General features: G+C 29.3%; 1 protein-coding gene and 1 long non-coding RNA gene across 7 annotated transcripts in view; one reads left to right on the top strand and one right to left on the bottom strand.

Moving 5' to 3' along the window:
* The window catches only part of Cnc (NFE2 like bZIP transcription factor cap-n-collar), a 100,830-nt gene extending 78,550 nt beyond the window's left edge, over positions 1-22,280 (bottom strand). For 2 of the 6 annotated variants that reach the window (XM_083078036.1, XM_083078038.1), the window contains exon 1: positions 18,627-20,054. In XM_083078036.1, coding sequence (XP_082934162.1) covers positions 18,627-19,088 — 462 coding nt within the window. In that variant the 5' untranslated portion in view covers positions 19,089-20,054. Of the gene's footprint in view, positions 1-3,856; positions 4,422-10,195; positions 10,343-18,626; positions 20,055-22,125 lie in introns of those variants that run through there. The other 4 variants (XM_083078039.1, XM_083078037.1, XM_083078040.1 and 1 more) reach the window with 4 other exon arrangements.
* Positions 10,324-11,434, top strand: LOC145959309 (uncharacterized). The gene is made up of 3 exons (XR_014434974.1): positions 10,324-10,596; positions 11,105-11,202; positions 11,298-11,434. It is a non-coding gene; the product is annotated as an uncharacterized LOC145959309 (long non-coding RNA).
* Positions 22,281-22,333: the final 53 nt, after the last annotated feature.

Raw genomic sequence — 22,333 nt, 5'->3', positions numbered from 1 at the left:
AAATTATTTATGACACATGGTCGTAATGGACATAAGAAAGATGATGTACATACAAATTAGCGCATAATCATCTTGTATTTTTTATATTGGTCTATCTATACTTATTGCACGAGAAGTTATTTTTTACAAGAAATGATGCAAATTGCAATATCAATATATCTTAATCTGCTGATGTAATTGTTGATTTTGTTTTGTTAGTGCGATTAATTATATCTGTTCGAATATTTATATTTCTTTCATAACTTATTTTCCATCAGTACGTTCAAATGATTGTGAATTTATTTTATTTTTTGTGATTTTTTTTCTTAATTATTCCATAAAGTAAAAATCCTTTGTACTCGAATTATTATTTACAATTCAAGATTTTATTGGCAACAGAGGAATGTGATCAAAAAAATGAATGCAGTGGTTTGCTCTTGAGATAAATATGCATATATCTCTACATAACGAGCTTAATGAATCATCGATTTTCCTTATATACGTATGTAACTAGTAAAACCTCAGATTATATAGTGAAATAAGTAGTAGTAAAATTTAACATGGAAAAAGTAATGAAAATTTTGATTCATCTTTTCAAGATATGTGAGTAATATATTACATGTATGTAAGATTTAATAAAAGTTTAATAATATTTTAATTTTATTTATTATACAGGGTGACCCATTTTAACTTAGGCAGCCAAATAACTCGAAAAATAAGCAAGATAGAGAAAAATGTTTTAGACAAAAGTTGTATGGTTTCGAGGGGGCCATAAGATGGTATCATTGGTTTGACCTTAAAGAGTCATTTGAAGGTCACGTGAAGGTCACTTCAATTTTTTTAAATGGAATACCCTATATATTTTTGTACATTCTTGTAGCTTATTTCGAGAGCTTTCCAAAACACTATAATTAAGTACCTTTCCGTTAAGTACTTTTTGAGTTATGATGCTTGAAATAATTTCTTAATTTTACATAAACCGTAAAATATCTTGTAAAATATTCATTTTTCGATTATCTTACCTTAATACTTTTATGTACAAAATAATGAGAGGAATCAATTGGTGTAAAGAAAACACATAGTTGTTTTTAAGAAAAAATATGGAATTGTTAATTGCAAATTACATATTTTTTCTTCGAAACAACTATGTGTTTTCTTTACACCAATTGATTCCTCTCATTATTTTGTACATAAAACTATTAAGGTAAGGTAATCGAAAAATGAATATTTTACAAGATATTTTACGGTTTATGTAAAATTAAGAAATTATTTCAAGCCTCATAACTCAAAAAGTACTTAACGAAAATGTACTTAATTATAGTGTTTTGGAAAGCTCTCGAGATGAGCTACAAGAATGTACAAAAATATATAGGATGTTCCATTTAAAAAAATTGAAGTGACCTTCACGTGACCTTCAAATGACTCTTCAAGGTCAAACCAATGATACCATCTTATGGCCCCCTCGAAACCATACAACTTTTGTCTAAAACATTTTTCTCTATCTTGCTTATTTTTCGAGTTATTTGGCTGCCTAAGTTAAAATGGGTCACCCTGTATACGATTCGCAACTATACGATCCAAGTATAATTGTTCCTTTATCGATATATATTTATAACCATGAATCATATATATATTACACTAACGATATGATATACTCATATGTAAGTGTATAAATAAACTTGAGTATTTCCAGCAATAGTTATTTCAATATAACTCTACAATATATATTGTAAAAATATCGTATAAAATAACATAAGAGTAAAAGTTCGTTTTTTTATTTAAAATTAAAATATATTAAAATTGCAAATATATTGTTATTAACAGGTACCGAACGGAATAAATAAACGAAAAAAATATTCTAAACAAATTTTGCATTCGGCAGCATCGTGCCACATAAGTCTTCATCGCATTTGATAAAATTTCATGAAACTTCAACAAAATATGCACATGTACAAATTTGGTATCGTCTCGCAGTGAGTTCGTTTGATATGATTAAAGTCTCTCGATTATCTACACAGATATAAAAAGGTGCAAAGTAAAAGATACTACAATTTCTGTATCAATCATTACATAATTTTTGATAGAGTTTTAAAAGATAAATATCGCATATACTATAGATTCTATGAAAATAATTGATTGATTTGCACACTGTGATCGTGAATTGTATTATCTATTGGATATTACCGACAGCATATCATTAAATCGCGGCGAGATTTTATCCTTCATAGAGAGTATTATGACTTTGATGTGAGTGTATACATTTCAATGTCAATGGAATTCCAATGACGTGCTCTAACTACATATTTATCAATTATTACTCTGTTAGTATTTAACTTTTAGGATAAACTTCTGAAAACCGATTACCTCCGATTTGAATGAAATTTTGTAAAAAGCTTCCTTTTAGCTTAAAATACAAGCCTGTAAAAGGAATTTTGGCGACTCCAACAAAAAAGTCATTTTTTTAAAGAAAATGAAAAATATAATAATAAGGGAAATATATATAATAAGACAGTTAAATTGTCTTGACCTTGACAAGCCAAATACACACACACACACACACACGCCCGCGCGCGCGCGCGGGGGAGGGTCCAGGGGGGGGCCTTCGGCCCCCCGTCCCCCTCGCTTCGCGTGGAAAGTTACAAACCCATCTGGAACTTCGCTTTTAAAAAAATGACTTTTTTGTAGCAGTCGCCAAAATTCCTTTTACAGGCTTGTATTTTAAGCTAAAAGGAAGCTTTCTACAAAATTTCATTCAAATCGAAGGTAATCGGTTTTCGGAAGTACACCCAATATCTTTATTAACATTGAAATAAACATGAAAATATTATAACAATTAAAAAACTTACAAAGTATATTTCCAATTGACTTACTTTCCTTTAAGTGTTAAAAAATTTATCTTTATTTTATTACAACATGACAAAAATTAAAAATCCAGAAATTTAGAGGTTAGATATTTTTATTTAATGATATTTATGTTTAATTTTTTATTTTTGGATATTTTTCAAATATTAAAATCGTGCATATTAATGATGAAAATAACTTGTTAATTTAAAATTGAAAGATGTTTATATCTTCGATGAAAGAATTATCATAAATTTCTCGTCTTCTTTGTACATTAATCAAAATTTTATTTATCAGCTAAGCAAAGAAACTTGCGCATATTAATTTTATCTAAGAGATTATGATGTTCACACTTTTCATTTAAAATTTTCTTAATCAGCTCAATAATGTCTTGCTGTTGGGATAGATTACCATATTGGATTGTCGATACATAATACATGACATGTAATATATGCGCATCATCAGAAAATACAAAAGTCTTTTATGTGCTTGAACGGAAGCTCATGTTAAAAAATGTTGAGCTTTTTCGCGGAAATAGTGACATCACGCGGAATATTTGCCGAGAAATGATAATTCGAATCGTTTACGAGAACATGTCTGACCGGTTATCCAACATCATTAACTAAGTGTAGGTCATTTGGTTTATCCCACGTGTGTATGTATCTCTGAATATGATTCCTCTTCATGTCGAAAGCAAATAAAATATAACAAAAAATTATGTAATGAAACAGTTTATGTTTAAATAATGTTATTTTATTTTACTTTACTTATATATTTTATAAAAACATTAATAAAAATATTAATAATTTAAAAAAAAGATTTTAATATTTCAAAAATATTTTTAATAATAATGAAAACTATTGTTATACTTTATGCCAACTTAACCCTTTTTAAAAATTCATCTCTTCTTTATTAAGTATCAGTTAGATTTACTATCTGCTTCGTATCATCGAAAACAGAGACGTACAATATACTTTCTCTCTTTTCCATTTCCCAATACCATTTACCATCTAATAGCAATATCGTCGAGACTTACCGCATTTGATATCACTTCCAGACTCATATTGCTCCGTTCGATCTTGGAGTATGTTCGGCTAAGAGAAATCACTATCTGCACAACGTTCTTCCGCCAATGTAATACGTCACGGTTATTTTTGGCGGGTTTAATGATATCCTCTGCACAGGAGGTATCTGCGTTTTACCGCGTTTCAGATACGGTGTGCGAACGATGATAAAGTCAAGTGCACGTTGCACGGGAGCATAAATTCAAAATTATGAAGATTATAATTCACAATTAAGATTATGACTCGCAATAATTAATTAATTCGCAATGAATATGGATTTTTAATATCGTCGTATCAAAAGATCCGTAATTTTAACGTTCTTCCGTAATTTATTCGTTTTTCAGTAGCACGTTGGAAAGAGGCTCGCTGAATAAAAGTAAAATTGCCAAGTGGTCTTCACACTGTTACATTCTCGTGTGATTTATACACTCGCGATCGCGAGACTGACGATTGCGCGACGACGATGTAATCAACGGCGCGAGTTCGACGGTGATGGCGATGTCCGACGAAGACAGATTGCTCCATGCGCGCGTCACGATGATAACGATGAGTACGTTGTAAGCAACTGATTCGCACTACGTATCGTGTCAGGAATCATAAAAAGCTTCACCGCGGATAGATTCTGCCACCACGCGCGACCCGCAATGTTGAAAGCTTTTGAAAGCACTTCTAATCTTGTTCGAGGTCAAAATCATCTTAGAATCGTTCGCGATAAAACTAATTAATTAGCTAATAAAAGTAATTAACTAAAGTATTTAATTTGAGGGATAAACATGAAGATAAGAGCAATTTCCGCAAACACGTAGTTTATACTGGAATTATTAAAAAGCTTATAGTAAAATTATTTAAATTTCTCGCGTGTCGATTAATTTTGACTGTGAGTAAATTCTATCTCTTATAATAAGTAAGTCGATGTTCAAGAAGAATTAACCTTAAATCGTTGCCAATGGTCAGGGGCAAACTGGATAAGATGTAATCAGTATAAATTTAAACGCAAGCTACTATTTATCGCAACTCATGAAAAAAGATAGCGAGATGAGATTTTTGCGGGTAACCATATTTTTTTTTATTTACGATAACCCCGTGATTCGTCAAATATTATGTTACTATTATATAAAATGTATTCAAAATTCAAATATTATGTGATTATTATATAAAATATATTCAAAATTCAAATATTATGATTATTATATAAAATATATTCAAAATCCTTACAATTTTCGCACAATCTCTACAAGGCTTTTTGCCAATCTATTCCCATAATATTGATGCGCACGCATTTGGCAATTTAAAAGAGAGAGATCGCGAGAGAATGCAAAGATAAAAATAACAAAAATGCTATATCTTATTAAAATGTGTCCCCCGAGGCAAAGATAAGATAGGGTAAAAGCATTATCGGTCGCGTACACTTCTATTCGTAAAAAATATTAAAAGGAGAAAAATGCAATAACTCACGTATCTAAAACGACATAACGATTATATTGCTTGCTTAATAATCCTTCCTCATTATAACAAAAATGTTCAAAATCTACTTCTTATTATATAAATATATTTTTGCAATAATATCTTGCTAACTTTTATATAGTATTTGCAACATATATATATATATATATATATATATATATATATAAAATTCATCATACAAATCTTTTCCGATTTCTAAATTATACATTTTTCCTTCCATTGAAATAAACTGTCTTTATATTTCCTGCCTCCAAACAAAGTTCTTTTATCTTATTTCTTTTATCATTTCGTCTTATTTTTTGTTATAATTATATAGATACCATATATGGAAAAAACACAATTTAATGATAGAATTAACAACTTCATGATATTTTGAACATTTAGCACTTTGTTAAGTATTAATTAATTAAAAATATTTGATAAATTATATAAAAAATAAGATAAAGTTAAGATTTGTTTTTGTTATATATGCGATTAATAAAAAAATTGTTAAAGAAAGCAGAGATCGATTGCGATATGCATACACAACAATGCATGCATAGCTACGCTCGCAAAATCAAGATCATCGTCTTAAAATAGTGCATAGAACATGAACCGTTATTATTGCAAACAGTTATTAATAATAATTATTGAAAAATATAATTCGGACTGCATTCGCGTGGAAAGAATCGTTTATAACAAAACATACAATCCGAAAGATTATCGCATACAAAATGTGAAAAATCTAGGCGGTGACACACATGTTTGCGCAATAGGTGTATAAGCGAATATTTGATCTTATGTCATAATAACTGTGAGCGATACTCACAGTGAAAGTGAATCATATATTGTAAGTTCGCAACAAACTTTAAAAAATTTATTCTTTTCATAACAAAAAATTCTCTCATTATATATATATGTATACATACATATTTATATTTGTTTTTGAAAAGAACTTATTTATATAAGCAATATTATATCTATCTATTTTATAATTATCTGTTTTTTTTAATATAATATATAATTAATATTTTATATTTTTTATATACTTTTAATATACATACATACATATATATATATATATATATATATATATATATATATATATATATATATATATATATATATATATACAGGGTGAGCCATTTTAATTAACGCACGCAATTATTTCGGAAACAAAGCATTTTAGAGAAAAATGTTTCAGACAAAAGTTTTATGGTTTCGAGGGGGCCATAAGATGGTATCATTGATTTGACCTTGAAGAGTTATTTGAAGGTCACATGAAGGTCACCTTCAATTTCTTAAATGGAACCTACTATTTGTCATTGCATATTCTTGTAGCTTATCTCGAGAGCTTTCCAAAACACTATAATTAAGTACCTTTTCGTTAAGTACTTTTTGAGTTAGGAGGCTTGAAATAATTTCTTAATTTTACATAAACCGTAAAATATCTTGTAAAATATTCATTTTTCGATTATCTTATCTTAATACTTTTATGTACAAAATAATGAGAGGAATCAATTGGTGTAAAGAAAACACATAGTTGTTTTTAAGAAAAAATATGGAATTGTTAATTGCAAATTATATATTTTTTCTTCAAAACAACTATGTGTTTTCTTTACACCAGTTGATTCCTCTCATTATTTTGTACGTAAAAGTATTAAGGTAAGATAATCGAAAAATGAATATTTTACAAGATATTTTACGGTTTATGTAAAATTAAGAAAATATTTCAAGCCTCATAACTCAAAAAGTACTTAACGAAAAGGTACTTAATTATAGTGTTTTGGAAAGCTCTCGAGATGAGCTACAAGAATGTACAAAAATATATAGGATGTTCCATTTAAAAAAATTGAAGTGACCTTCACGTGACCTTCAAATGACTCTTCAAGGTCAAACCAATGATACCATCTTATGGCCCCCTCGAAACCATAAAACTTTTGTCTGAAACATTTTTCTCTAAAATGCTTTGTTTCCGAAATAATTGCGTGCGTTAATTAAAATGGCTCACCCTGTATATATATTGTATATTTTTTAAAATAAATTAATTTTTATAAATTATTTTTTAATATGAAGTAATAATAAAAGATAATATTTTTATTTTTTAATTTATTATGAGAGATATAATATTTTTAATTTATTAAATAGTAGATCAATTAATATGACTAAAATGTAAATTTATCATTGAGTATGTCCTATATGCTATTAAATCAGTTAATAATAAAATGTTATCATTTAATGAATCTATTATTTAATTTGTATTTTGTATATCTATTAATTAATGTCATTTGTTAATCTATTAAGATTAATCTTGAAAATAACTTATTCGATATAATAAATCTCATATCTATGATAAACAATAAAAATACATTCCTTTGCTTACACACAGATTAAATAGGTTCTCTTTTTTCTCTTTTTTCATAAACCGTCCATTCAAGATAGTGTAAATTGGTTCGATTAACGTACCGAGAAAAATTATTACTCTCAATTAACTGTAACATTGATCTCGTCAGTCCCCGTATTGTTCGAGCAACATTTATTTTAGTTTTTTCGCAAAAATACAAACGCATTAATTATTGCAAATGTTCATGAGAAATCTTATCTTTATAACTTTTATAAAGCACGATAACGCATGAGCTTCGTTATCAGAGATAACATTAAACGGGTCCTAAACATAGTTACATGCACATCATATCATATCATGCGAACTGTTTTTTTATCGGAATAAAGTATGATATAGCTAAGAAACACATATTCCTAGTTATTAGCTAATGTAAAAAAATGATTGCATTGATATTAACATTTGCATTTTTTGTAAATAAAACCAATAACATTATTTTTCTCTACCTCGTAACTATCAATACAGAAAATTATATTGCTAGCAATCGATAACTAAAATTTGATAACGTAAACCAAGAGAATTGCTCTTTCAAACTGTTTTACCAATGGAAAATAAAATACGAGAATCGTATGCTAATGGTTTGCCAGAGCTATCTGTATCCACTTACATATCTCAGACTTGCATTTAATTATAGGCATTATGATAGAAATGATAAAAACAGATATAATACTTGATTTCACGTACAATAAACAATATGTTTTTAATTTAAAAGTTTAATTCAAAGCTTTAATTAAAAAAATACAAACTTTGGCAGATTAATCTCGAATAATGTAAATTCAGATTATATAATTTTATAATTGTATTCGATCAAAAAAATTAATTTAGAGATAAATGCAAATATGTAAAGACCTCATGTGCTGTAAATAAGATGATAGCAACACAAATTTTAAATTTCGTTAAATTATAATTATAATTAAGTATTTAACTGAAAGGAAATAAAATTATTAATATGCGTTTTACATACATAAATTAAGTATCGTTATATTAAACATGAAAACGTAATATGCATTCGCTGAATAATTTATCGGGATTTATCGACACAATTAATCTGTCCAAACAAAAAACAAAGTTTGACGACGAGTGCAACAAAGATCACGAATTCGATTGCCAAATGCGCGCGCGAAGATGCGTGGGCTTAACCCGCGAAGGTTACAAGAGCGCTGCACTCTCTCATGAACGGAACGAACGTTACAGAATAGGCGCAGTTATTTTTGCAAAAGCTGCTTCGACCTCGCTAACCTTGGCGATTATCTTTTCTAAAAACTTATCGCGAATAATTCTGCAATACGCGAGAAAACTCGCATATTTTCCCGGTGACCGGCTTACGTACAGTTATCTGACTAATTTTATGGCGCAAGGCAAAAATAGTGTATGCAGTTGTTTACGTTTATCGATGCAAAATATTGCGACAAAGACGGTTGTCGCACTAGTTTATCTGATGTGAATCGGCGACGTTTCATCGCCACGTTTCATCGTTAAATTGTTTTGATATTCACGAGAATCCTCGTTGACCGGAACACATTCGCTATAAAATGATCGTAACGAAATTTGCAATTTTAATTTTTTTAATTTACTTTTACATTTTCGAGGTATTTAATTAGAACATTTTTCTTTATCGCGAATGACAATAAATAGGGATTTGAGAATGATACGGTAATTGGCGGAAATCTCAATAAAAACGTATTTTTTGTTTCACAAATTAAACGAAATATCATTATTATATTTTATTGTGCAATATACATTTGGAGTATCGATTTGAAAGATTTTATAAAAGAGTAGAATTTGAGATTGATGCGGACACGCAAGTAATAAGAATAAAATAGGAAAGCGGATAGAAGATACAAAAAACATTTACCGCTAAAGACTTACCAAAATAACGTAAATGAAATGTGTATTCCCAATATTAATAGAATGTGCTGTGGATCTGTTGCGTAGCAGACAAATGTAGAGATATTGACGCGGATAAACAATCGCAAGTTTTAGTAAAGTTTGACATATCTTTGAGAAATTTAAGATGTGATATGATACATACCTGAAACAGAAAAAAATAATATTGTTTTAATTTAGACTCTCATCAGTAATAAAAGATAAAAAACACATAATATAGTTTAACTTATGATTGTATTTCTGCCAGACGATATTGCGTACATTTCTAATCACGATTTTATCTACGTCGGCATTTACGGCACGTGTATTGTAGATCGTAATAAATTACCTATTATTTGAGCGACGAAAGTCATTTCTTATTACATTATCAATCTTAACGAATGTCGTGACAATAACTTTCTTATGAGGAAAACTAAAAATATGCTAATATCCCGAGGCCTTCTCTTTTGCAATTTAAATATCTAATCACCCTGAAGTCTTATGCGTTTGCGAATAATATTGCGTACGTGTTTTATCACACGCGTGAGCGATGATGCTTTTTAGCGAAAATTAATCCGCTAGAATTCGATAAGAAACGTACATTGTCCGCTACAAACACAGTGATCATCCTCGGTTGCTTCCTCTTCCTGCGCGCCATCTGACACGTGCGAATAAACGATGGCGATTTCTCAGCTTCGATTAATTACGCGCGCGACCAGTATGTGACACGCAGTCTCTAACTTAAACTCGTCTTGCGCGACGTGTTGCCGGACTGTCGACTTGCACCTCGGTTACGACGAGGCGCTTTGTGTCCGTCAACCGCGGGCATGGGTCGTCAGGGTCATCGTTTGCATACGCTCGCGATGCTAATTTATGAAAATTTATGGAACGCTCGATGAATATGTGATGCGTTGACGGTGGAGCGATTATTATCGAACGATAAGAACTTTTGAAAGGAATCTGGTCAAGAATTTCGATTTTTCTCCTCGGCAAAATTATATGGTTAATAAATATCTTAATTGCATAAGAATCAAATGAGCCGCAATCTTAAATATCGAATGTTTATATTTATTTGATTTCAAGTTTGTTATGATCTTTTGTAAAAATGTCACATAAGAATTTTACGATGATAGTTTAAAATTATCTTATCAGTTTATTTTGTTAATAATATTGTACAGTGTGATAAGTGCATAATTCGAACTGCATTCTCATATTCACTATTTATCTCATTTTACTATTTATTTTATTATTATACAATTAATAAATAAACTGAAATATTAAATAAATAAACTGAAATATTATAATATTATTAAAAGTTCAAAAAGAAAATAAATTTATATAGAATTTTATTTATAGCAAAGTTTCTATATAAAATTAAATTCAAATTTAATTTTATAGAAATTTTATAGAAATTTATAAAAAACTATTATTGTTAAAGTTAATGTCATAATATTCCCCTTGATATTCCCTCGTAATGCAACATATTTAAATATATTGATATTTATTACAGTTCGTAATGCAACCTATTTAAATATATTGATATAAATGACATAGCGGCTATTTAAAATTGTTTAATATAATCCAATACTTGATATCGTGAGCAAAAAAGTTAGTTTAAATAATATATTAGCAATAATATTAACTAAATAAATATTCATTTTACATTAATGTATATCTATTAACACAATTTTTACTGTTTACAGACTCCCGAAACAAGTTAATGTGTGTGATTCACAGAAAATTAATATATATTACGTTCCTATAATAATGAATAAGTCATACCATTTGTGATATAGAATGAAGTAAATTAATGTAAAAGAGGAAGATTTTAACAAAAAATTAGTAGATAGAAAAAATATGTTTGTAAATAATTTTTCATTTTACTAATGAAAATCACTTTGCGATTAAAAATAACAGATGTAATATCAATGTCTAGATAAAGATATATAATGTAATAATGATATATAGACATATAACAGTCTACAAAAAATATGTAAATTTTGATTCAATAAAAATGTTAGTTCGCAAGAGATTGATAGTTCATTTCGTTCAAGGTAATGATCATTACGTTTATTCTAAGAGATACTTAGTCTTCGTCAAATTCTAATAGAATTCATACGATTATTTGTTTAATCGTTTCACATTCATCCTTCGTAAAAGCTAAGTATTTTTTTTTCAACCTTTGCACTTTCCAGTAACGTATGCGCTATAGGTAGGTATGCGCTATAAAACAGAAATAAAAATATAAAAATTCGCTAAATGATACAAGTTAATCAATTCTGTAATAACAATCCTGTAATAATCGATTTGATATTGTATATAAACCATGAAGCAGATGTTTTAAAGAAGTTATTTAATTTAAGATATATTTTTGAAATAAATATTAAGAAGAAAAAAATTATAAAAGATAAATTATATAAAATTATAAAAAATTATAAAAATTATAAAAATTATAATAAGAAAAAAATTATATTCGAAATTTTTGAATGTTCTCTATTATGTACATAGACATATTGGCAACATAGACTGCTTATAAGATAGTGGGGAGGGGGATCCTCCTGAGAGAAAAGGATAGCATGAATTTACTTAGGTTTCTGTCTTTTTCTGACACACGCATGATGAATTTCAAGTTATTGACTTTAATAACTTGAAATTGCATCATGCTTGTGTCAGAAAGAGACAGATACATAAGTTAATTCATGCTATCTTTTTCCCTCAGGAGGACACCCCCATTTAGATTCCACTGTCTTATAAGCAGTCTATGTTAATATGTTTATAATTATGTATTAAATAAAACAATTTTAGAAATTTTAGAAACTTCAGCTTATAGAAATCTTTAAAAGCTTGAATTTAAATTAAAAATTTTTAAATCTACAAAAGCTTAAACGTTAAATTATTTTGATGGATGTAATCAATGAGACGAACTAAACTACTTACTAGACATAGCAGTTACAATTAGTCAAAGTGTTAGAAACTCAAGCAACGTAAATTTATCATCTACGGTTCATAATTTAAATAATTAATAATGAATAAAATATATAAGTATTTTAATATGTATTTTTACTCCACATTGTATCAAAATAAATAAAATCGATATAAAATACTTGAACGTAAAATATAATTGTAAAAAAATAACAGAAGAAGACTTGTCGCGCAATTCTAGCTGTGGTAACATTATAGAACGAAGGTCAATATAACGCGTCGAGGTCAGACATTTTACTATCTCTATATTCGCTCGCTTTGCTTTTCGTTTATCTTTAAACCACATATATAACAGCCAATATTTAAATGTCAATTATATATTCAATATATACTCATCTACATGTAATATACATATTAACTCGCATTATCTCATATTTTTAATAAACATTTTTTTCGCATATATGCATATATAAAAAAAAATGTATAAAATAATATCATATATATCATGTCTAAAAATATTTATTATATAAATATATTACATATATATTATTATTATTATCTTTGATGATGATTTGCGAATTTTATATTATTTATTTTGCTATCGTTAATGACCTAATAATGAGGATAAATTATTTGGTTGGACAGGAACAAACATATTTGATATATTACAAGTGTTATAAATGTATCAAATACTACATATTTGACATATTTCAAATTTTTAAAATATATATTATGTCAACTTATGTTTAACATATCATATTATTTTATGATCAATTACATTTATGATTGAAGTAACAGAAACTTATTGTTTTACGCTAGCTACTTGCTTGCCAAGGTTTAAAGTTGTACAATGATTTCGCAATGGGCCAGCGTGTCTCGAAGCAAAATATGTAAAGAAAGACAATGAACTAAACAAACATGATTTTCGATGTTTCGTCATAGAATAAATGCTCATAAAGCGAATATATATATAGCCGATACATTAATCAAAATATATATTTTGATATAAAAATTTAAAAATATATGATAAAGATTTTTCTAAAGATAAATAATTTTAGAAAATTATTTAAAAAAATTTTTTAATAACGTATGATTAAAACCCTTTAAAGAAACATAAATATACACACCACTCAAAACTATTCTAAAATAATAAAAAATCTTAAAAATTGAGAAAAGCACATCCCATATAATTACATAAAAATAATCTCTGTAAAGTTGATCTCTCATCTTTTAAAAATTTAATTTTTTATCAAAGTTCTGAATGCATCCCAAAAAATTCTCTACAGTGTCTTCTTCGGGTGAATGTTATTAATGACAAAATTAATTAGTTAATTAATTTTAATAACTTGTAATTTGTTCTTTAGAAAATGAAGGAATATGCTCAAAACTATATTAAAACTGATAGCATAAACAAGACTCTCGAAAATCAACCAACGTCTCATCTTAAATTGTCAATAAAATATTATTGTAGGTTTAAATTATCTTCTTTAATCACTACAAAGAACGTGTAAGAGATGCAATTCAATTACAATAGGGCAGTTTGCCAATCTCGATTCGTCAAAGTCCATCTGTATTCATTGCTACTGAAATGCGTACATTTTTCTCGAGACACGCTTGGTTGCAGTTGCCTTTCTATGACCGGGGAAAGTCTAACATCTATTCTCTTTCATCCTCGATTTTTACCAACAAAAACAATTCCAAACATTTGAAACAAAAATTTAAGTAAAAAAAGTGTAATTTGTAATAATTTGTAGGAAATTAATGAGAATTATTAAAATAACTATAAAGGAGATTTGAGTCATCTTATTAAATTTTTTTCCTTGAAAAAGAGAAATAATTCTTTTAGCAACTTTCAATTTAGAAAAACCAGCAAAAAATAATACTATATAAGATATTACTAAAGTATTGAATATATATATATATATATATATATATATATATATATATATATACACACAAACGATTATAACTTATGATCATATATCATAACTTTAAATAAATATTGAAGACTTGTGATTTAAAAATATCAACTGAATAAGTAGTAGATGTAGGGTAAAGTTTGTATGTACGTACGCGACACAACATCATATTATTTATTATCTATACTTGATAATATCTCTGTAATCTTCAACGCACGGCAATAAAGAAATTACTGGTTTATTGCAGCATTTAGCGTCATTAATTTGCTTGATTTGCATCTGTATAAATGTCACATTTTTAAAAAAAAACATGACTTCAGAATATTGGCCAAAACAAATTGCGTGCGACGAAAAACTTAACAAAAATATAAAATGTAAATCCTCCTTCAAAATTTACATTGCATCAATCATTTAATGCGTTCTTAAGACGTAAATTAGAAACACAGAAGAGCGAATATTTTTTCATGAGTACGTTAATAATCGCCTCGAAAATCCTCGACCGATTTCTAATTTTGGACGCATATATTGCTCTGAAAAAGAGAGATTTGCACAGATTTCAATCTTGCGAAATCAGGCAAAAGAACACATAAAAATCAGGGCTGCATTTGATTTTTATGTGTTCTTCTTTGCACGAAGTCGCTTTTAAATGGCGCGCATATCTACGAATTTGTATACAATTATTTTTATAATCGAGGCCGTCGTACGAATATCACACGAAAAATCTTCGGTAATATTTTGTCGAAGTATTCGTTTGAATAAAATGCAGTTAATTTATAATTACGATCGAACAAAAATGAATAATGATCCCTTATGAAATAAATTGAGATAAATTTTGTCAAGCGCTTTTCGAAATGTAATAAATTCATTTGATGTTATCCGCGTTTTGGAACAAGGCCAGATGTTTAATTTGGAACAAAACGATTCTTGGTAATGTACGGAAAATATACACTTACGCATATTTTTCGTCGCATTTAGTTAACAACATTTGGAAATAATTACATCAAATTATTGCTACCATAATTTCTTTAACTCTAATTTACTTATATTTTCAAGCTTTCATATTGTTTTGATTAAAAGTTTAACGACAGTTTATCCACTACAAATATAAAAAATTTTAAAAATACTATGCACGCATTTTTGTAAAATAATAAATGGCAAGTACAAAGAACGTGACATATTAATGTTCAGAATACATATAAGAGACACATATTTCCTTGTGTCTTTTCTTTGCATCATATTAATCGTGACTTTTTTCAGCACAATGGATTATATGGTTTCAGAAATATTTTTGACACAAGAAATGCTTACTTATCACAATGCATACATTGCATTTGTTGTATAAGCATGTTTCGCAAAATGATACTCCATTTAAGAGTGAGACTATTTGACATAAGAATCACTATTATTATAATGCTTTTACTCTGATTTATTACATCGTCCTGTGTCATTTTAAATACATTGTGCGTCACACGTTATGATAACTATTGTCATTGAAAATAATATATTTTTGAACATATTCAACAATTTACAACTTTTCTCAAAATAAAAAAAAAATTTATTAATATTTTAATATCTTCTTAAATTTATATGAATTGTGCATTTACATTATAAAATTAAAAATTTTAAAGTTAGAGAGAACAATATGTCAAAATTGCTCTAAAATACCGAAAATACTGTCTCTTTAATAATCATATATTTGTGTGTATATTATTTTATCATTATTAATTATATATATTATTATTAATTTTAAAAAGATAAGTATACACACATATACAACATTTATTAACAATTTGTTGTAAATAATATTTTACTAAATTTAAATCCAGTTTCTCAATAATTATAATATCGCAAATATTTTTATATTTGGCGCGCTAAAATATGCAGAAACTTTTACATTCGATGTAGTCGTAAATCGATAGTGCCATCAATATCCTTACTAATTCAAATGTAAGTATCAAATTGCACGTGAAGGCTTTTACTATAAGTAGTAAGATAATCCAGAAAAGAATACTTACACCACCACGTATGCATGATATCACAAACTTGACCTTAGTTTACGAAAGATCACAGAATTCTATTAGTAACCAAATTTAGCTGATATTTTATTCTGAACGAACCAATTGCATATCTAATGATCGTACTTACAAGGTTACAAGGAACGTCAAGTCTTTTTTTGCAATTCTAAATATAATTTTAATTGCTAGATTATTAAAAAAATTACACGTAATTTTTTTCTTATATATACACGTTCAGTCTCAAAAATATCATTTATTAATATGTTTTTTCATCGCCATTTTGATTAATATTTTATGTCTTACATATATTATGATAGTTTTATCAACTATTTTAAGAAAAATAAGTAGATTTAAATTACTTTTAATTTTAAATTTAATTTACTTAAATTTAAATTATTTAACATGAAGATATATAAAATGCTATACTATAAATGAATGTTTTAAATATTATTTTAAATATCTAAGTATATGTATATATACATATGTACATTTCAAGTTTCACACTCTAATTCAGGATTTAAAAATGAACTTTCTAATTACAAGGTAAATATGAGTTTTACGTGAAAAGACTCAGAAATAGCTGAAAATAGTAAATGATTTTAAAATATGATATACGTTGTCAAAATTACATTTTTATCATATAGAATGTACAGTTGTTTGTTTTGATGCGTCATTGCGATCAATCTGCTCGAAAGATCTTAAATCTGCCAAAAAAGGCCATCACGCATCACGGGGACACGCATTTAATTAACCCAGATTAGCCAGTATAGATACTAAGGACACTATCTTGCGAAGGAAAGAATTGATCTTTACAATCTTGGCAAAAATATAGACAAATTTCAGAAGAGGACCAAATGCAGTAATGCTTTCGGGATATGTAACAAAGAAAAGTGAATGTGTGATTTATCAACCCGGTGTGTATTTTTCTGCACGCACTTCTATTTATGGTATCAGCTAATAAACATTTTTTTTGTTTAAGATTTTATAAATAGCTTTTATAAATGCTCCTTCATAACACAAGATATGGAAGTAATGCAATTCTAAAGGAGAGCAATATTAAATGCTGTTATATATCTATTTTTAAATAGAAAACACAATTTATATATATTATATTGATAAAAATAATCTGATCTATTTTATTTTTTATTTTAATCTTTTATATATGTAAATATAATTTAAATATAATTTAAATATTACTTTTCCTTATATCTTTGATTTACTTAACTTCTTTTATAATAAACATGTATATAAAATACTACAAGATAATCAAAAGATGTAAACATATGATCACTGTTATATAAATAACACGTAGATCTCCACAAAGCAACTTAACTTGATATTAATAAAATGATTTAATTTTATACATGAGTTAATTTTTATGCTTTAAAGAAAAACATGGAGAAAAAGAAGCAGGTAAAAAGAAAAAAGAGGCAAAAAACGAACAGCAAGGTCGCTTACAAGGATTCGCGAGGTCATTTACATGATGTGATTATATTGCTGTAATTTTTCAACAGCCACTTTTTTTCAAACGCGATGACATACGGCTATTTTTGACTTTTTTAAAACTGCAAAGAAAAATAATGTTTCAGATACACTGCCAAATATTATTTTTAAATCTGATTGGTGCATGCAGTTTGACGCGCTCAGAATTTACGTCATGAAACTGTTTATTTTTATGTTATTAGTTGAAAAATATTGCATTTATTACATATGATTATAAACTAAAATATGTTCTTGTAAAATTGATGACTCAATACAATATAGCATATTATATTATATTCTTTAAGATAAATAATAATATACACATATAATTATAAATAAATATTTCTAAATAATATTTTTTAGTATGAGTAAAAGCATTGCTTTGTTTAATTTATTTTTTATTTGTAGAATAGTAAAATTATTTAGAGAAATATTAAAATATCTAAATATTTATTATTTAAATATTTTATCATATTATGTATAAATGCTAAAATATAGCCATCTCATTATCAATCATTAAACTTATTATATAAAGGAGCAAAATAAAATAAACAAGGATTAGTACATATCAGCTTGTAGAAAAAAATTATTCAATTATGTATAATAATTAGAATATTAACTAACACAGTTATTTAATATTCTAATTATTATACCTTTATATATTATAAATTTCTATAATCATTGAAAAATCTACCTCTTGAGTAAGTTCTGTTGCGCCAACTGGTTCTGCAGGACTTTGCGTAGAGGTTGGTGGATCAGGAGATGTCATATTTCTTGTTGTATTTGTCGAAACAGATAGGCTAGGACCTGCCAATGCTGCATCTCTATTAGATTCATCGATATTTAATAGATAAGCATGTATAGCATTGAGACCAGAATTCATTCTGTTATATCTTCCTAATGAATTGAGTTCTTCGAATAGATCTCGCTGGTAATTTAGAAGCATAGAATCTGGATTCTTCGGATGCACAAACACTGGACGATGGATAATTGTGTGATCCGTGTGCCATCCTGACCCATTATTGAGATCCAAAGAGCCTACGTTGAGGGTTTGAATGTCCAAACCCAAGTAAGACTCTGGATCTACACGTAGCAAGGAGAGCAGCAATGCCAATTGGAGCAGCTCCTCCCGATACAGTTTCTTCATGCACAACATTTTGCTAGATTGTTCGAACTAAATCAGCACAGACAAAAACAAAGTTCTATATATCTTGAGATATTGTCACAGTGCTTTGTTGTCCTTGTTAAGTACAAAGAATGAGTTTGGCATCATGAACCGATGACGTAAAACATTCATTGACACTGCACGCGAGTAATGCAGAACTATCCTCGCGAGAACAAAGAATCTTCTCGTAGAACAACCACGATACACCGTTCACGCGATGAAATACATTTCGACGATTCTATAGTCTCAGTTTTTAAGGTTAGAACACATCGGTCGGTAATATGCGCTCACCTCTGTTTTTAATTTTTACGAGTCCAGAGGAAAGTAGAGTCGTTGAGAGATGGACTCGCCGCTCGTAGAGCCGGGGCGAAAATAAAAGAGATCCGCCCGAACAAGCGGTATCTTAGGTCAGTTACACGGGACCGAAATAACCTCAAAACGCACGAGTCGCATCACAAACTGCAGTGCAGCCGCGCGCGTCGCACACGCATGCCCCGCGAATACTCTTTTGACAAGTGGCTCGGCACCTCCCGATCGGTCGGCGGCGCACTCGGGCACTATCGGAGTCGCGCTGGCAGCGCGTGCGGCGCGAGATGCGTCAAGACGGCAAGTGTGACACACCACACACGCGGATCAGCTGCGATTTACCACGAGTGGGGAGAACAAAGAATTTGACAGGTTCTTTTAATGACACTCCGCTGTACGCGCACGCACACACGCGCGTAAATCGAGCACACACATACACACGCGCGCGCACAAAAATAAGCAGATGAAACGGATGTGCGAGTAGCCCGCGAATTATTGCGCCGCGCGATTCGCTCTTTATGTCATAACTGACAACCTCACGTTCTTGCCGTACGAGACACTTTTGCGCGATTGTATACAATGTACAATAAGCGGAGAAACCGAGCGAATGAACGTCGTACACCTTGCCGGGAAAGATCGTTTGTGATATGTGACTCAGCAATCGCGCTCCGATGCGACGTCGCGCACTTGTCAGGGCCGCAACAATGGCGCGAATTCCCCCGCGTCCGATCACTATCATTGGCCACACAGCGGAACAATTGGCGATGTGTGTGTTACTAGATTTTTGTATATATCTTCATGTGATATATACGAAAATCTAGTGATCCAGTCGTTGAATGCGCCCACTGTTTTGCGCTCCCCTTAATCATTTAGCGAGGCAGAAGCTACGCTAGAGCAATTTATTTCGTTATCAGTTTACCTCGCGACTTTCGTAGTTTTGCTATACAACTTAATGTCTTAAAGTATATCGTAAAGTGTAAAAAATAAAAATATTAATGTGCCCGATCAAAATACGCACGTGCGCGGATTCCAGATCGAGAAGATTTTGAAAATCAGATAGCACATCAGAAGCACATTTGTCGATATCGAATTTACATTGCGAAAAACGCTGCAATTTGGCGAATTTACTTTCGACTGGTAAGTTTTAAGTAGTCTTCTATCGTCTGTTTCTGATTCATTGTGATGTAAGTAGACATAGGTCGTAATAATAATGCAAAATCACCGCGTTGATAATGAGTTCCGATTAATGATTGATGTTGCATCACGATATTTATGCACGACATTTATATAACACAATGCTTTTTATTATATTTTCAGTATGTTTGTTAACATGTGAAAAAATATTATTGCGCAGTTTCTACTTGTAGCATATCTTGCATAAGATATATATTATGTATAGACTGTTAGAATATATATTTTATAATCAGAGACACTTATCTTTATATCATAAATTTAAGAGGCAAGATATTTTATAATGATTAATTATAATTTTGATAATGATTAATTAATTATAATTATAATAATGATTAATTATAATTTTAAACAAAAGAAAAGGATAATAATGTAAATAAACTTATTTTATGATAATTTTCAGTAGATTTTCCATTTAATAAAAATCTGTAATTGAAAACTTGAAAACTTTCAAAAAATTTTGAAAAGTTTATGAGAGAAGTCGCATTTCTTTAAAATCGAAAGTTTCGAAAAAATTCTTAAAGGATACGCTCCTTGATGCATCTTATGACTCGTCATATGGGTACATGCGATTCTACTTTGTAGTCCAATTAAAATATATCTATCGGCTATATGCAATATATTGCGATATGACACATGAGCTAGCTCCAATAAATAAGTTACACGTATGTACACTGTTTTTATACGTTCCTACACGCGACTTTGGATTCGCTGCAAGAGATCGTCCGTTGGCCTGATTACGAGTCATAAGGCAAAATGACTCGAAACTCAATCTTTATAATTATGCAAGTATATATGCATCGTAATATAGCAATTTGTGTCATCCTCTATATAATTAAGATAAAATAGCTAGTAATTTACTCCATTTTCTTGTAGTTTAATCATATATATTTACATCTTATTTAATACCGAATATGTTTAATTTTGATGTATCCACTATAAATTTAATATTACAGATTGAAAATCGTGTCATTGATCATTTAATGTTAGCCAACTTTAAGTAAATGTGTGTAACGTATTCTCTACGATGTAATTTTCATCTTCCGCAACACAATTTACTTTCTCTCCGCGGCTGTCTTTAAATGATACGTATATATCAGTCTTTCAAAGATAATTGTTGTATTCAACAAAGTTTCACGCGATGCTTGTATTCGAATGAGATAATAAAACGACATGGAATCTGTGTATTTTGTCGATGAAAAGAACGTTCCATCGATTTCTCGCGATAATTTATGAAGTTAAGATCATACATCGGCAATAAATAAATATTTTCGAAGCCGCTCGACAAATTTAATTTGATTTATTTCATATTTGACGACAATTTATTCGTCAATGACACATTTCATCGCCTTTCGATACGTCCAAGTTACAACATCCGCGACTGTATTTACGATAATGAACTTTAACCCGTGTCACGTGTTCGCTCACGTGTACGCGTAGCGTGGTTGCCATGTTTGTCCACGCACGCTTTGACGCTTTAACGCCTGTGCGTGAGCAAGATTTTACATACGCACGCGCGCTTCACTCTCACCTGACATACGGCCTTCGTTGATAACGCCTCGTTGCTCGGCGATGATCGCATCGTTTCTCCGACAGCTGCATGCCTCCTTCTCTTGTAAAGTAACATCGATATCTATTATTGTCGCTTCGTACACGTGTTATCGCGAGTCCGCTTCTTCGTCACGAGACCAGCTCTGTCACTGTTCGCGTAGCGTTTGCGAGGAAGTACGTATCACACG

This window comes from Camponotus vicinus, unplaced genomic scaffold (assembly GCF_025532165.1).
Source record: "Camponotus vicinus isolate PSW18456_S1 unplaced genomic scaffold, iyCamVici1.0 SCAF_1, whole genome shotgun sequence".
Classification (NCBI taxonomy): Eukaryota; Metazoa; Arthropoda; class Insecta; order Hymenoptera; family Formicidae; genus Camponotus; species Camponotus vicinus.
This window is presented reverse-complemented; position numbering and strand designations above follow the sequence as displayed.